Source organism: Leishmania mexicana, chromosome 8, assembly GCF_000234665.1.
Source record: "Leishmania mexicana MHOM/GT/2001/U1103 complete genome, chromosome 8".
NCBI lineage: Eukaryota > Euglenozoa > Kinetoplastea > Trypanosomatida > Trypanosomatidae > Leishmania > Leishmania mexicana.
The window spans coordinates 1,286,049-1,301,603 of NC_018312.1; the positions used below are offsets into that span (position 1 = coordinate 1,286,049).

A 15,555-nucleotide genomic window follows, 5' to 3' on the forward strand; every position below is an offset into this window, starting at 1 on the left:
ACTGACGGCACCGCAGCAGGTGTTAGCGTTGCAAAGTGCGCTGCCGCACCCACTATCGACACAGACGCAAACCTGCGTCTCTGGTTATGGCCACTTCCTTGCCGGCAGCCGCAGCGCCATCACGGAGAGCTCGATCAGCGCGCCGGATCTGCCTGTGCTCGTGCCCACGTCCTCCTCAGCCTGCTTGCTGGGGGCAGCCGCCTTCGACAGCGATGCAGGTGGCAGATCTCTCCACGCGCGACTGGGTAAGTGCGCGACGCCGTCCAGCAAAAAGGCAACTGCCCACCGCAGCGGACACAATCCCGAAGCGCGCGCAGCGGCCCCAGAGCTCCCACCGGCACGCTGACAACGACGGCAGAAGCGGTCGCAGCGGTGGCGGTAGCCTCCATAGACCCTTGAGCGATCAAGGCGCACCTGCCGGAACACAAGATTGCATCAAGCAGATCCATAGCAACTCCGGCGCTGAGGGGCGCACGCGGAGCGCCGAGCGCAGCAGTGACGTCAGCGGCTGGGGACGGGGCAGCGATGGGCGGAACGCAACAAGTGGCGGTGGCAAGAATGGCCGCTGCCATCCATGCTCGGCATCGTGGGTGCGGTGCATCACTCGCTCTCCTCAGCTCCATCTTCGTAGCCTAAGCGGCCGACCGTGGAAACTGGCGAGGACGCCCCCGGTAGCAGCAGAGGAAGGCCATGCAACGGACGCGCACGCCGGCGATGGCGGTGAGACGGGCTCGCGAGAAATCAAAACTTCCGCGAGGCCACGGCCACCTACCCCTCGCCAAGCCTCTCCATCGCTGTCTCCCGTCACTCCCAGCACGACCGTCGCCGCGGTCGCGGAGGGCCCGGAGAGAGGTTGGTCCCCGGCGCACGCGAGACACGCGACCGCGGTGACCCTAGCGACGTCGCCGAACAAGGCAACAAAGCACGCGCAGAAGCGGTCTGGTGTGTCACGAGGCGGCGCGCACGGCAGCGTGGCACCCAGCTCCTCGGGCCGACGCCATCGCGAGGAGAGGCGAAGCTACCACCACGAGCTGCAGCAGTGCTGGCACCTCCGGTTGCTGTGGGTGTGTGCTCCGTATGGCGTCTTTGCAGTACTGCTGGCGCTGACCACCCTTGTCGCCACCTACGTCGCCTGAGAGGGTGTTGTGTCAAACTCCCCGACAGAGCGCCACACTTGTGGTCTCGCTGACCTGGTTGCCGGCATGGCGGATGTGACCCTGCTCTCTGCCATGCCGAATGAAATCTTCACCTGCTCGCACATCGAGGATCCGGATCGGCCACCGTGTGACGACTGCAGTCACAGCCCCTGCGGAGCACCACCCACAGCGGGATGCCGCTCGCGCGCCTCTCATCTTTGATGGCAGAGGTGCTGATGAAGGAACGTCGCTGCTGTCGCGTCGCTGGGGCGCCGAACGCCTCTCACGGCGCGCCGCTGGCGCACGGACTGTACGCGTCAGGCGCCCGAAATCGATGGTGAGCATTCGCGTCCATATACTGTTCGCGAGTTCAAGGTGGTGCGGCACCTCCCAGAGGTTCTGAAAGAGGGGGCTGGGCTCTGTGCGCACGTACGGCGTCAGTTTGACGTCTAATTGCCAGCGATACTGAACGCTGGCTTTGGGTCGCGCACGTGGCTGAAGGACCCCGCTGTGCTCGCCACACGCTGCGCGGTCGAAACCTTCGCTGGCATCTCTGCCCTGGCGCTGCGCCACTTGCATCTTCGTCGTGGGCACTGGCACCTTGAAGCTCGGCATCTGCTGTGGGCCGAAGCACAAGGGTGTTGTGCTGTGGTGAACTCCATTGAGGGGGACTCCTTTAGGAGCAGCAACTCTTCAGCGGCTTCCGGGTACTCATCGACTCTGTCATCACAATGAGTATGGGGCAAGGGAAGCGGAGCGTGGTGTTGTACGCCCTTCTGCCAGGGCCGGTGCAAGTACCGTTGTGGAACACCCTCAGCAGCGTGGTGCAACAAGCTTTTCTGCACCTCGGCGGCGGTCACTACTTGGCCGCCTCGACACTGGTCGACCAGCTTGTGGACATACCACCTGTTACCGTATTTGTGTTCCCCACGTCGCCATTCGCGCACGAGCGGGTGTTCATACACGAGATCTGGGGCACGTCGAAGAGCTGGCACAAGGTGCACCGCGTCCTGCACAACAGCGCCGCCTTCCTTGAGACTCTTGGCATGGGCGTGTTCGGAGCCGAGTCGAGTCGGGTGGCAACTCAGCTGGGACAACCAGTCGTCGTCCTTGCAGCGGCGCCATCAACGACAGCAGCCACCGCCTCTCGGCGACGGCGGCGTCCTTTGTCGGCTGTCGTCTGCGGACACGCTGTCTGGCTCACCATCACTGTCTCCCTTTCGGGAGGTGCCGCCGGTCCTCTCCGCCGTCGATGGAGTTGGGGAGGACCTCAGGTTTTTTCTTTATTGCGTGCCTAAGGCCTGCTGGCCTGCAAGCCGTCAGAGCGGAGGAGTGAATGGCAGTCGCCCCAAAACGCTGACGGAGATGAAGCTTGTCGCACATGTCTGCGTGTATCTGTGTGTGCGTCTGTACGTTTCTCTCTCTGTGACTCACTCCTCCGGCTCTACTCAGTGCATCGCAGCAAGCCAACACAGCGGGTTCGCCATAAAGGGGCGAACCGGGGCGGAGGAACAGCCAAGACCTGCCGTGCCACCAATCACAGCGCGGGAGGTAGACGAAGACAAGACTGACGTGGTCGCGTGCCCCCGCCTCGCCGAATAAACTAAGCGGTGGCTAGCGTTGCGTGAACTCTTCTGGTGCCTCACTTCCCTTCCTCCCTAGCCTTCATGACGTGGACGATGCGTGTACGCATGGCCGACGACGCCAATGCCCCTCCACCCCTGCTTCCCTCGCATGCCTCTTCAGCTCTTCTCTTCGCTGTCGTCTTCACCGCACCACACTTCCACGTCGTCAGACGGTGCCAAAGAGGATTACGTTGGAGCCGAAGTGGCCCCCCTCGCTGCCTTGCGTGCCCCGCCTTGTCGTCTGGACAGCATCGGCGTGCCTGCTTCTGGATACTCACACGTGCGAGCACACATAGCGGGTCACGCGCCAATTTGAGAGCGGCGATCCTCTTCGTGCTCCTGCTGCATCTCTCCTTTCAGATCCACTGCCCACACACCATCGTGTTGTGCGCCGACGTCAGCGCACCCCCTCTCCATCTTCCTGCTCCCTCCGCCACAATGAGCACGACGACAACGACGCAGTACACACGATCTGCGATACTAGCGTGGGCGAACGACGTGCTAGAGACGTCGTACACCACTTTTCAGAACATACCGAGCTATGAGGTGGGCCTCTTGCTCTACGGCGTCTTCCACGGCTGCCCCTCCAGAGGCGAAGCGACGGCGAACCGCCTCGCCGACCATGCCGCCGCCGCTGCCGCGGTGACGACGAGCAGTGTTAGTGTGCCGTTGCTTTCCGCGGCGGAGCTACAGAGGCACCACCAGCAGCACCAAGAGACGTGCATGCGCTACCTTCAACTTCTGCAGTTTCCATCGACGCCTCCCTCCACGGCACCAGCCAATGCTGCTGCTGTGTTGTCGGGGACGGCGGAAGCCTCAGCTCCAAGCCCCGGTAGCACATTCTCTTCAGCTGTGCCGCCTCTCCCCGATGGACACAGCGGTACCACGTCTGCCGTGGCGCAGCAGCGCAACGCCGAGCACGTTCTCGCGATGATCCGTGCGCTCAGCGCCGAGGAGGCGGAGCTGTTGCGCGACGAGATCAGCGAAACACCAACGAGCGGTGGTGGCAGCACCGCTAATGTAGTACTGCTGCTGGGGCCGTCGATGACCCCAGCAGCATGGCTGAGCGGTGGCGCCTTTGTGGAGGAGCTGAAGCTCTGGCGGTGGGTACGGCTGATGGCGGTGCGGCACCGCAGCTCGGTCCGCGCCATTCGATGCGCCATCCATGCCTACCTTCAGCACGAGGTAGGCGTCGCCTCGGTGACGCCAGCGCCCGCGAAGGGTTCACAGACGAGCTCGCCGAGTTGTGCCCAGTCGCGAGGCGCGTCGCCGCCGCCACGCTCACCAGTCGTCATGATGGAAATGAGCGACGTGGCTGAGGTGGAGCCAGGCGACGCGCGCGGCGGTCTTCTCCCCGGCAAGAGCACGCGAGCGTTCGCACAAGATGAGTCGGGCGACACCGTGTTGCAGGAGATGAAGCGCATGCGGCCGGAGATGCTGCCGTCGACCTCACCGGTGCCTGCCCATGCAGCGGCAGCGGCAACCACAACAAGGCCGGGGACGTCGAGTGTTACGCCGCTCGTCGGCTCTGTGTCGCCCTTGCACGCGCTTCTATCTCCCATCAAGGAAGTAGCAGCAGCAGGCGGGGCACCCACAGCCGACTGCAGTGCGACAAACCTCACCTGGACGACGTCAAGCAGCAGTGTGCACGCCGCCTCTGTGGCAACCATCACTCCGTACGTTGCACAGGCAACAGAGTTACAGTCGGCGCTTCGCTCTGCCCAGGCAGCACTGCAGAATGAGCTGGCGCTGCACCGAGCACAGCAGCAGCGCCGCCCTCTCACGCTGCCGACGTCGACGTCGGGAAGTACATCGGAGCGCTCCTCTGGCGGCGACGTGCCCGATGGTGCCGGTGCCATGCACAAGGTGACTCCGCTGCTGGCGCCAGCGACGAATCCGTGCGATGCGCTGGAGGCGTCGTGCCGTCAGCGCATGGTGAACACCGTGTGTGCCAAGACCCCCGTTGACCAAGGCGATTCATCGCTGCTGTCGCCTGTCCCCGATACGCTCACGTGCGATGTGTGTCCGTCCATCATGGCGCACGCGATCCAGTGCAGTCTCGCTGCCATTGACCACTTGGAAGACGTCCGCGCTCGTGCGATCGCGGCGTGCCTCGAAAGAGATGCCGTGGCGTTGCTCGCCGCGCTGCAGAACATTGTGTGAGTGTATGGGGGGAAAGGTGGGGGAGGGGGCGCCGTAACGGGGAGGGGTCGTGGGGGGACGGGGCCTGTGAGCACACGGCCTGCCAAGCGCTCGGGAGCCATCGGAGGCCACACCGGTGCAGGCGCGCGTTCCTCGCTCGTCACCGTCTCTCGTGATTTCGCGCTTCCCTCTTCATGGTCGTCGTTCGGCTGCCGCTGCTGCTACTGCTACTGCTGTTGCTGTGTTGTGACGGAGCCAGCCTGTCCGCCCCCCTTTAAACGGACCCCAATATAGACGCGTGCGCGTGAGCACACATACACACACAGAGAGAGCGAGCGAGCGAGGAGGACACGCGCACTTTCATCGTCACCATGCGAACACTCGTTGTAGGGTCTACCCCATTCGGCTGTGTTTCGCTTTGCTGGAGGCTGCGCCAGTCGCCTCCCCCTCTCTGTATGTGTGTCTCTCGCTCTTAGATATCGCTTTCAAGCGTGGCTCACACGCTCGATGCAACCGGCCCTCTGCCCCTCTCCCACTTCCCTCCCCACTTTCCCGTGGCCGAAAGCGTGCGCTCGTGCGAACTTCAAGCGTGCTTCGATCGAAGGGCACACGCACGCACAGACATCGTCGAATACATCTCCTAACGCACATGAGGAGGGAGGGAAGGGGCTGGGGGTGGGCAAGGAAGAAAGCTCGCTATGCAAGACGTGACGGTGTCGCACATTGTAACAGAACGCACCTCTGTGCGCACCGCTGCTGTGCGCGCGGGCGTCTGCGCTCCCTCGTTTTACAGGGCAACGGTCGCGTGCATCATGCTTAACGCGTATTTCTCGAGGATGCGTCAGGGTTGGGAGCGAGGGAGGTGCTGAGGGAGGAGGGTGGCACTCACTCATGGTAACGCTGCCGCCATCACCATCACTAATCTGCTGCGGATGGCCACCTCACGGCTGTGCGAGGCCCCTCTCCTCCGTCCCTCACCCGAGTGTCACAAAATGTGAACCACATCCACTTACGTTCTCGCACCGTCTTCTTGCTCTCCTTGCCCTCCCTCTCCAGCCCAGCCCCCGCCACGTTACTCTAGCCACAGTCTATCTGTGTCTGTGTGTGTGTGTGTCGACCGCTGCGTGCGTGGTCATCGTTACTCTTAGTCTTTAGTCTCGTGTTGTCCGCCTTACCGCGTCCCTTCCTGCGCCCGATCACTACGTGCACTAGCAGCCGAGAACAACCCGTAGCATCCATCACTAGTATTAGGGCCACCTTCGTTGTAGCCGTCTTGACCCCCCCCTACCCACCCACCCGCCCGTCCCTCACCCCCGGGTTTGTAGCGCCCACACGGCATACCGTTTGCCGTCCGTAGTGGACGTCGTGGCACCTCAGCGGCCTCGCCGGGTGGTCGTCGGAGAGGTCCCGACGTGTTCGTTTTCGTTGTTGTTTTTTCCCCGCCGAGTCCGAAAATGATGCTGCGTCGTTGCTGTGGCACAGCCATCTCGGCGGCAACAACGGCCAGTACGAGCCCCCGGTGTAGCGCTCGCTTCATTGCAAGCGAGTTCAAGGACATCCGCCCGCGAAGCGGTGGAGCCGCGCCGCCGCCGTCGATCAGCAACAACGAGCCCATTCTGCCCATGGACTTCAACCCGCACATTGAGTGGTTCGAGTATCCGAAAGAAATTTTTGATCCTAAGTTCCCGTACACCCGTGAGGAGAGCATCCGCATGACGGAGGAGTCGTGGGAAAGTACGATGGACGAGATGGCCAGCAAGTACGGCATGCGGCTGAACATGTCCTCCAAGCCGACGTTCTGGATGGCGTGGTTCGTTATGTTCTTCTACAGCTGGTACACCCTCTGGGGCTGCTACCGCGCCATGGGCACAGAGCCGGGCTGGTCGCACTTCAAGAACGTCGTGCTGAACCACCCTACAGTACCGATGCTCGAGGAAGACGACATCTACCTCGATCAGTGGATCCGGCCCGAGATGCGCGAGAAGTTCAGCCGCTATGACCGCTTCTGGAACTGGAAGCCCCTGGTGAAGCGCGACGGCGCGAAGACGACGTGGCAGATTCAGATGCAGTACGCCGACGAGTCTGAGTGGCGCCACATGACAAGCCGCTTCTAGTGGTTAGTGCGTGAGCGCGCACGCTGGCAGCATGCACAAAGGGTGCGTGCCGAGCCGCGACGAAAACTGGATCCAGGAAGCGCACCAGCGACGATGCAGGCACACACACACACACACACACACACAGACAGACACCTCCCCCCTCCCCTCCGCGTAGTGGACGCGTGGCTGTGCGTGTGTTCGCCTCCGCTGACAGTATGGTTAGGAGGCACCTTGTTTGCCGCATCTCTCTCCTCGCTCCCTCGCCTGCCCCCTTTCTGACCACCACCTCTGTTGGTGGTGGTCCGCACGTGTCGGGTCTCTTTCCGACAGCACGCGCATGGGTTTTGGCATGTGCGCGTGGTCCGTTGCGCTGTTGCGCACCTCCTCCTCTCGCTCACCCGTGTCCGTATACGTGTTGTGCCCCCCACACACACACACACACTTTGTCCGACCTCCCTGCGTGCGTCAGTATCTGCATGCTCAGCTTCCTTTCCTCCACCGCTTTTTACGATTTTGCTCACGCGCGTCATGCAACCAGTCCTCATCATGTAGTTGCGCGTCGTCTGACCGCTCGCTTCACTGTTCTCTCTCTCTTGCCTTACCGCGCGCATCAAGACAAGCATGGCATACACACCAAGTGCCCGGAGCAAAGTTGAGTGACTCTCGGATATAGCCCTCCCTCTGCTCCCCAGCCACCACCACCCCTTCCCTCATCACGCATGAGAGGGAGTCGTGCCTACGCAAGAGGGGTTCCACAGGCATGTTCTGTGCGTCAGCCCTCTACGTGAAGGGGCGTGCGGCGCACATCGCTGTTTGGCAGCCACTCTCATGCCGCACCCTCCTGCCTCGCCCCCTCCCCGAGTGCGCGTCGCACCTCGTGCCCCCCTCGTTCTTTTCCTCCGCATCGTCTCTCTCTCTGTCTGTCTACCTGTGTGTGTGTGTGTGTGTGTGCTTGTGTGTGCTTGTGTGTGTGTGTGTGTATCAGCCGGAGCGGTGCGCGTGTCTCCGTCGCTCTGCCTATCCTGTTCCTCTTTCACTCTGCCGGCAAGTCCTGGTCCTCTTCGACCCGCCGTGGGGGGTCGCGCACAGTCATCTGCATGGCCTTTACAGACTCCTCCGTCCCTCCCGCTGCCAGCCACACCGGCTTTCCAGCCCTCTGCAAGGTTGCCAACGATGATGGGGATAAGGTCGGTACGCAGGACCCCTTCATGGCGACACACCCGTCCTCTTCGCTACCGCCGTCGTGCGCCAGTTTGATTCACTGCGTTCTGGGACGATCCCTACCCTTTCTGCCGTCATCGCCGTCGCGCAACGCCAACCCGCGAAGTGGTAGCAGCCTAGGTATTGGTGGCCGTCTACGCTATGGAACTGATCCCATGAGCTGTAGCGGTTCTCCGCAACTCAGTTACGATGCCTCTGTCGCGGCCGACCCGTCGTCGCTCTCGCGCACGGTACCACACGGCAGCAGCAGCGACGAGGCCAACACGCTTGGGAAAGACTCCATATTGAAGGAAGAGGACGCCTTTCAGTCGCCGCACGGCACCCCCTCCGCTCCTACGGCGATACGACGCTCGCTGTCGCCCACAGGAGCAGCGGCAGTGGTCCGGAAAGGAATGCCGGCCGCACCAGTGCTGCTGCGCCACTCGCACGGCGGAAAAACACGTCTCTTGTACGCCGACGGTCACGTTGAGACAGTGGTGGCGGGTGGTGCAAGGAAGGCGCCATCCAAACGTACGCATGCGCCCCCTGCGGCGAGCCATCGTCGCATGTGCGCCGATGACAAGAGAAGCCACCTTCGGACCTTGCCGCTGGACGCAGCCACGAGGGAGAAAGCAGCTCCTCTTCCGTCCCCTTCGGCGGACGGACGGTGGCTACTCGAATCGTTTAACGCCGTGGCGCAGGTGCACCAGCAGCAGCTGCCGCCCCTGGTGGAGCCCATCGCCACGCCGCCGGGGGCCGGCGCCGCCTCGTCCGCCAGTCCTCCCTCTCACGCTGCGGAGCGTAGGGCAGTGTGCCCGGTGGAGCCAAAGTCCAGCTGGCAGACGACGAAGATCCCATCGTGGTCTTTCGTGACCGCTGAGTCGCAGCCACAGAACCTGTTGCCGCGGCAACAGCAAGTTTCGACGAGCTTCACCCCTCCATACTCTTCAGGGAAGACACCGCCAAGGCTGCCAGGCAACTTCAGCGACGGCACAGGCGAAGCTGATCGCGCCAGGGAGGCCGCCGAGGCTGCAGGTGCTGAGGGCAGCAGTGGGCACATGGCAGGCTTCCGGACCTTGATGCCGACTGGACCGCCTCCGATCACCCCAGCTGCCCTGGCTAGCCGTTACGATGCCAACGATAAAAGCATACCCACCGCAGTGGCGTCCACAGTCAGTGTCCGACCCTCTTGCAGTACGAGCAACGTTGGGGAAGTCACCTTCAGCACGGCGGCGGACGACGCGACGACCGTAGTCGCGGCGATGCAGCGTAGCATTCGCGCGGAGCTAGCGGCCCAGCAGCGTGCTGGCGCGCAGGCCTTTGCGAGTCGCTACGCCCGAGACGTCTCCGCCTCGCCGTCTCTCTTCTCCCTCCGCTTCCCTGTCTGTCCGCTCTCCGAGCTGCACGCGTTTGCGGATCGCCCTCACAACGAGGACGCCGCCGCCGCATCGTGGGGCGCGCGGAGCACCGGTGAATCCAGTGCAGCGTTTTCGGAGCGCCGAGAGACGGCCAGGACCACAAGTGGAGTCGAGGAGGCGCCTGCCATTTCGCCCACTCGCTCACCACCACCGCCAGAGCAGACGCCCGACGTGCTGCTGCCATACGCGCAGGTCACGACCCCGTCGGGTTTCACCGTACCGGAGCTGCTGCAGGACCGTCTGCTGCCACGCGAGACACCAACACTGCAGCACAAGCTGAGCAAACTTTATGCCGTCCGAGGCCTCATCGACGCGCGCGACTCCACGGCGTGTCGGTTCACGGTGTCCTTCATGTGGTTTGTCCTCCTGCGGTGCCGCAAGGCACGCCGCGAACAGTCCCTGGTCAACGGCTACGGTCGCCTATCGCACGCCTTCTCCAACGCTTTCCCGCACGTCGCCCTGGACGAGGCGTTGCCGCCGTTGGATGTGCTGGAGCAGCTCCTGGTGGAGCTCCTGACCTGCTTGCGCTACTCAGTAAAGGTGCAAAGCGCGGCGAATACTGCGACGAGTGCTGCCGTGGCATCAAGCGCCGCAAGCGCTGCCCGCCCATCACGGCACACAGAGGGGCTGTCGACGGCTGACGGTCTTGCCACTCTAACGATGGCGTCAGGTAGGGAAGCGACCCCAACGCCGCCGCCAGCGTCTACGACGAACAAGACAAGCGACACTCCCAACGCGGCGAGCGCTGCCACGGCTCCATCGAAGGTGCCGCTGCGCCTTCGGCTGCACGAGCACGGCGCCCACTTCCCGCTGCTGTTGAGCCCGACATGGTCGAAACTGGTCAGCACGGGCACCGTCGATACCGGCAGTGGCGACGGCTACCAAGAATCGACGTACACGCAGCCGCAGGAGCAGCCGCACAGTCCACGTCGGCAAGAGGTGCAACGGATGCTCCCCTCCGAAGACGCCTTGGCCATTCTCTGGAAGGTATATCAGGATCTGTGGCTACACCACAGCGATTACGTGCAGCTATGTCTGTACGAGGAGCTTCTGCAGAAGCAGCTCACCCTGCAGTTTGGCACCTTGGCAGTGCACCTGCAGCAGGGGGCCATGAGCGCCGAGGCGTCGACAGCGGGCTCCACCACGCCGTCGTTCGGCGCCGGAGTCTCCCAAGGCCTCCGACCGTCGGTAACATGGCGCTTGTCTGCTGTACCCAACACCACGCCCAACGCCCGCGGTGAGGGCTGTGGTGACCTCCGCACAAGCCGAAACGGCGCGCCGGCATCGGGGGCCTATCTGCGACCGTGGAGGGGCAGGAACACAACCGCCATGATGACGAACACGGCCGTTGCTGCCGCGGCCGCCGTTGCGCCTGCAGCGATGCACGGTATCCTCGAGAGCCTGCTGCTGCTCGTGGCGCACGCTACCTACTACAACTGTGTTTTCTGCTTCCCGAATGACGTCTGCGCTGGCATGTTCGACGAGGAGTTCCGCGCGGATGTGATGCGCTGGCTTTTCGCCTGCTGCCACGGTGTTTGCCTGACGCATGTGCAGGTGCGGCACTGGCCAATGCCGGCCAAGGGCGACTACACGGATGCCCAGCTGAAGCACAGGGCCGCCACGGAGCTAGAGATTTCGGCGCTGGGCCTGTTGCCGACGTGTGAGTCGCAAACGACGGGTCTTTTGCATGCCGCTGTCGTTTTAGGGCTGCAAGGAAAGTCGTCGCTCACCGCCATCGCTGAGGCTGCGCGGTCCGCCTCGCTCGTCACGGCCGCGGAGGACGGCGTCTTTGACGTTGGCGACGTCGAGGCCAACAGCGAGGCCCGGGTGATCTACCAACTCGACCGATACGGCCGCTCCGCTGCGCTGCACGTGGCAGAGCTCGAGCGGAGCATGGCACTCCTCCAGCGGCGCCCCATGGCAGGCGATCTGTGTGGCAGCTGCAACTCACAGCTCGGGCTGCGTGGTGTTAGCGGGTCTAGTCGGACCCCCGGCAACAGTCGGGGCAGCTCCGCGGGTAGTGCGAGCCCAGCGCCGTCGCCGTTCAACGTGTACCCGAACCGTATCGAGGTGGTGGTCACGGAGGCCAGCTCCCGCCGCTCGACGGCACGCAGGCAGACTGGGGCCAAGACATTACGGCAGCAGAAGCACAGCAGCGCTGGCGGTTCTCCCACAACGGCAGTGGAGCCGCTGTCACAGTTCGTCGCCGCGGTCGACGCGCGCAGCAATAGCGGTCGAGGAGGGTTAAAGCATGGCGCATCCATCCAAAATGGTTGTGGCATGCAGTCGCCACGGCAGCCGCGCACGTCGATTCTTGTGACAGCGGCCTCGCCCCACTCCCATCGAGAGGAAGAAGCCCGCGCGCAGTACCGCACGAGTACGGCCGTGGCCGTGGGCAAGAGTCTGGTGACGCTGGCTGCGGAGCTTAGCCGTGGCAGCCACAAGGGCAGCGTCGCGAGAGCAACGTGGAAGACGAATTCGGCGCAATCGACCCGCCAAGAGAGCGAACACAGAGCGAGTGCCTCGGTGCGTGCTTTTCACGGTGCTGATGCGAACGTCAGTGGCAGTGCTGCCGCTGTCAGTTGTGTGGCCGCGTTGGAGAAGAGGAACAGTGAGTGCTCCGCGACCAGATTCCGAGCCCACCGGCGCGAGTTGTCTGCCGGCTCTCTGTTGTCTTCAAATCCTCTCTGCGTCAGCCCCGCACCCATCCGCGATTACTGGCTGTCCATGCTCCTGCGTGCCCCGTTCTGGTGGACGACGCGGACGGCGATGGTGACGGCAGCAACGGTGGCCGGCGCAGAAGTCGCAATGTCGCCTGCCACACTGCAGCAACAGAGCGCGCAGCTTGTGCTGTGGTCGTCCGTGCCGATAGGCGCGGATGGCGAAGCGGTACCGCTGCAGGATCTGTGTCGCCTACAGCTCGAACCATGGCGGGTGCTATTAGCCGTCGCGGCGGTGCCGCCGATCAGCAAGGAAGCCCAGCAGGCGGCGCACCAGATGCGCGTCTACGGCAAGACAGTGCCTCCGCAGCAAGCACGCCTGTACAGGATGGCGGAGCGGCAGAAGCTGCACCATCAGCACAGTCGACAGAGGCGCTCGCAGGAGCACAGCCGAGAGCTGTCCGTGTTGGTGGCTCCCCATCTCACGTTGGCGGTCACCGCGGCCAAGACAGCGGCGACGCCGAGCGGGCTCGCGCCTTCGGCTGCGGGCACCACGGAGCTGGAGAAGCCCGCCGTTAGTGTCATCACACAGAGCTTCAGTGGAAGATGGAGGAAAGGCAGCAGTGTAGGTGGCACCGCGGACCCTCTGCTCATGTGCTCTGCAATGCTGCCTCTCACGCCATTCAACATTCCGGAGGAGGCGGCAGCGCTGGAGGCGTCCACAACGACAGCCGCGGTGGTGGCCACCAGCGCGCCGGCTGTCGCGCACCCTCGACGTCGCGGCACCGGGGAGACCGACGAGGGTTGCACGTCTTCCTTCTCTGAGGTATGCTCCCTCTCCTCGATCCCGGCGTCGTCACACGCGTCCTCGATGCCTGCGCACGGCAAGGGCGGCGAACGCATCCGATGGCGGGCGCAGCAGTACCGGATGCACCGCAGCAGCCCGGGCAGCAGCAACGGTTGCCCTGACTCGACGGGTGTGACGACGTTGACCACGGCAGCCACGCCCATGGCATCCAATTTTTGGAGTATGATGCCAAATGGCGCCTTTTTGCCGCCCGCCTTGGCAAACATACACCGCCGCACGCTAACGAACCCGAGTCTTACACCTCACAACACGGCCATCGTGAAGTCGTTGTCGACGTGTCCTGGTGGCGCGGGCACGAGCAGCAACGGCGCCGCCAGCGATACGAGGGGCACGGCAAACTGGCAAGGCGACAGCGTCTCCACCGCGCATGCTCCGCACACGGAGCCAAGGCTGCGGTCGCGTCGGCTGGCCCCGCTGAAGAAGGAAGCCCTTCATAGGCGCATGCAGCTTCTAGCAGACCTCGACACGATTAGCAAGCGAGACCAGGTGGTTCGACAACACTACATGGTTCAGCACCTGCAGCTGTCCAGCGCGATGACCTACACGCAGTCAGAGGCCATGATGCGGCGCTATCGCGCACAGAGCCGTCTCGCGCTGGAGAGGCTGATCTGCAGCGAGGTGGGCGACGCGACAGCGGTCCGTGCGGTGACGGAAAGGACGAAGGAGTTCAACTTCTAGGCGCGCGGGGCATGTCTGGGTCTGCCTTTCCGCAGAGCTTGACGGCCCGCTGCACATTATGTATAGTATATCATGTCTTCTATAAGTCCGTTTGTCTTGCATGGGAGCGCACCGTACTTTTTCGTGCCTCTGCCCTTCTGCGCTTTCGCAAGACGGCATGTCGGTGTCGCCTCTCCTGGAGTCCCACACCATCCTCCTCCTTCCCTTCTCGGTCGAGAGGGGATGCAGCGGGCATGCGCCGGCGCATACGGACGCTCATCCACTCACTGCCCACCCCTTACCTACTGCGTCGTTGACTCGTCCTGGCACCGGTGCGGCGGCTGTCTTCCTCTCCCGTATTGAGTGTACAGAAATATGGACGTGTTTCGAGGGGGAAGGGGCAGGATGAACACACTTGTGTGCGCCTGCGGAGGGAGCGTGCGCGTTGAGCGACACTGAGCTGTACATCTCTCGCCAGACTCCATCATGTTCCCCACCCCCCTTCCCACCACCACCACCACCCACCGACGCACCCTCCCCTGTATCTCGGGGGGAGTGCCGCCGCCGCCGCTGCACGCCGTGGCTAAGCGGCTACCGCGCCCTTCCTTACAGATGGCGCTCATGCGGCTGTGTGCTCCTGTGGCGCTGTCCCGGTACCCCTCTCGGGGCATGTATGCGTATACATGTTCGCTTGTGGGTCTGCACCTGCGCTGCACTTTCTGCCCATCCCCCCCCCTTTTCCTTTCTCCTCCCGCTTCCTCGCAACATGGCGCGTTCTTCTGTGCGTGCGCTTAGGTGCACGTCGCCAGTCTAAAGTGTTTGTTCGCTCGGCTTTCGGTGCTCTTGCGTGTGTTGTGGCGCTGACGTTCCCCAGAACACACACACACAGCACGCACACGCCAAGAGAACTCGAGGCCACGCGTATGTGTATGTCGTTCGTCGCACAGGAACACGTAGAGGCGGGGAAGTCGCATCCTTACCGCCACCTATCTCTTAGCCCCCATCGCCCGCACCCCTTTCTCCCCCTCTCCCTGTGCGTGTGTGTGTGTGTGCCTGGCGGTGTACGCGAGTTCTGGATTAGGTACCACCTTCTCTCTCTCTGCGGTCTCGCTTGGTCTGGGTAGATTCGGCCTTCTCCGGTTTCCAGGGCCCAGTCGGCGAGCAGAGCGCCTCGCCTCTCCTTCCCAGTGCCCGCCATCATGGACGCCTCCAGCTCCTCTTCCTCGGCTCAGGATGATGCACGCGTGACGTCGGCATCGCTGCTCGGCGATAATGCAGCCACAACGGATGCAACACTGTATCCCTCGTCGTCTACTCCACTAGCGGCAGTGGCAACATCATCCTCGTCACTTGCTGGGATGGGCAGTGCTACCACTGCCGACTTTGGTCGCTGGGACGCGACCACCATTCTTGAAGCGCTGCTGTGGATGAGTGGTGCCGAGAGCAGCGGGTCTCGGGGCCAAGGGCTACCCCTAGAGGTTGGCGATTCGCAAGCCAACCGCAGCTGCACCCCGGTGGAGCCAAACGCGGGGGTGCATGATATATCGCACCAGCCGGAGCCACCGCACTCTGCAGCAGTGCGTTCAACAAGCCAAGAGCACCGCACCCGGTCGCGGGCTCCCGCGGCGAGCGAGCCGAGCCCGCCAGCGGCCATTGCAGCCCCGCAACAAACCCCTTCCTGTACCGCCCCGTCCTCTTCCCCTCCTGCGCCTTCCCGTCAAGAAGAGGCGACGGTGTCGCCGCGCGATCAGAC

The 15,555-nt window shown here is 63.4% G+C and overlaps 3 protein-coding genes across 3 annotated transcripts; all 3 read left to right on the forward strand.

The window, feature by feature from the left end:
- Positions 1-2,803: 2,803 nt before the first annotated feature.
- On the forward strand, positions 2,804-4,924 carry LMXM_08_0360 (conserved hypothetical protein; the record flags this gene model as incomplete). The annotated part of the gene is made up of 1 exon (XM_003872549.1): positions 2,804-4,924. One exon carries the CDS (start codon positions 2,804-2,806, stop codon positions 4,922-4,924), a length of 2,121 nt encoding a protein of 706 aa, XP_003872598.1.
- Positions 4,925-6,357: 1,433 nt separating this feature from the next.
- Positions 6,358-7,017, forward strand: LMXM_08_0370 (conserved hypothetical protein; the record flags this gene model as incomplete). Its single annotated transcript, XM_003872550.1, has 1 exon — positions 6,358-7,017. One exon carries the CDS (start codon positions 6,358-6,360, stop codon positions 7,015-7,017), a length of 660 nt encoding a protein of 219 aa, XP_003872599.1.
- Positions 7,018-8,096: 1,079 nt separating this feature from the next.
- On the forward strand, positions 8,097-13,823 carry LMXM_08_0380 (conserved hypothetical protein; the record flags this gene model as incomplete). Its single annotated transcript, XM_003872551.1, has 1 exon — positions 8,097-13,823. One exon carries the CDS (start codon positions 8,097-8,099, stop codon positions 13,821-13,823), a length of 5,727 nt encoding a protein of 1,908 aa, XP_003872600.1.
- Positions 13,824-15,555: the final 1,732 nt, after the last annotated feature.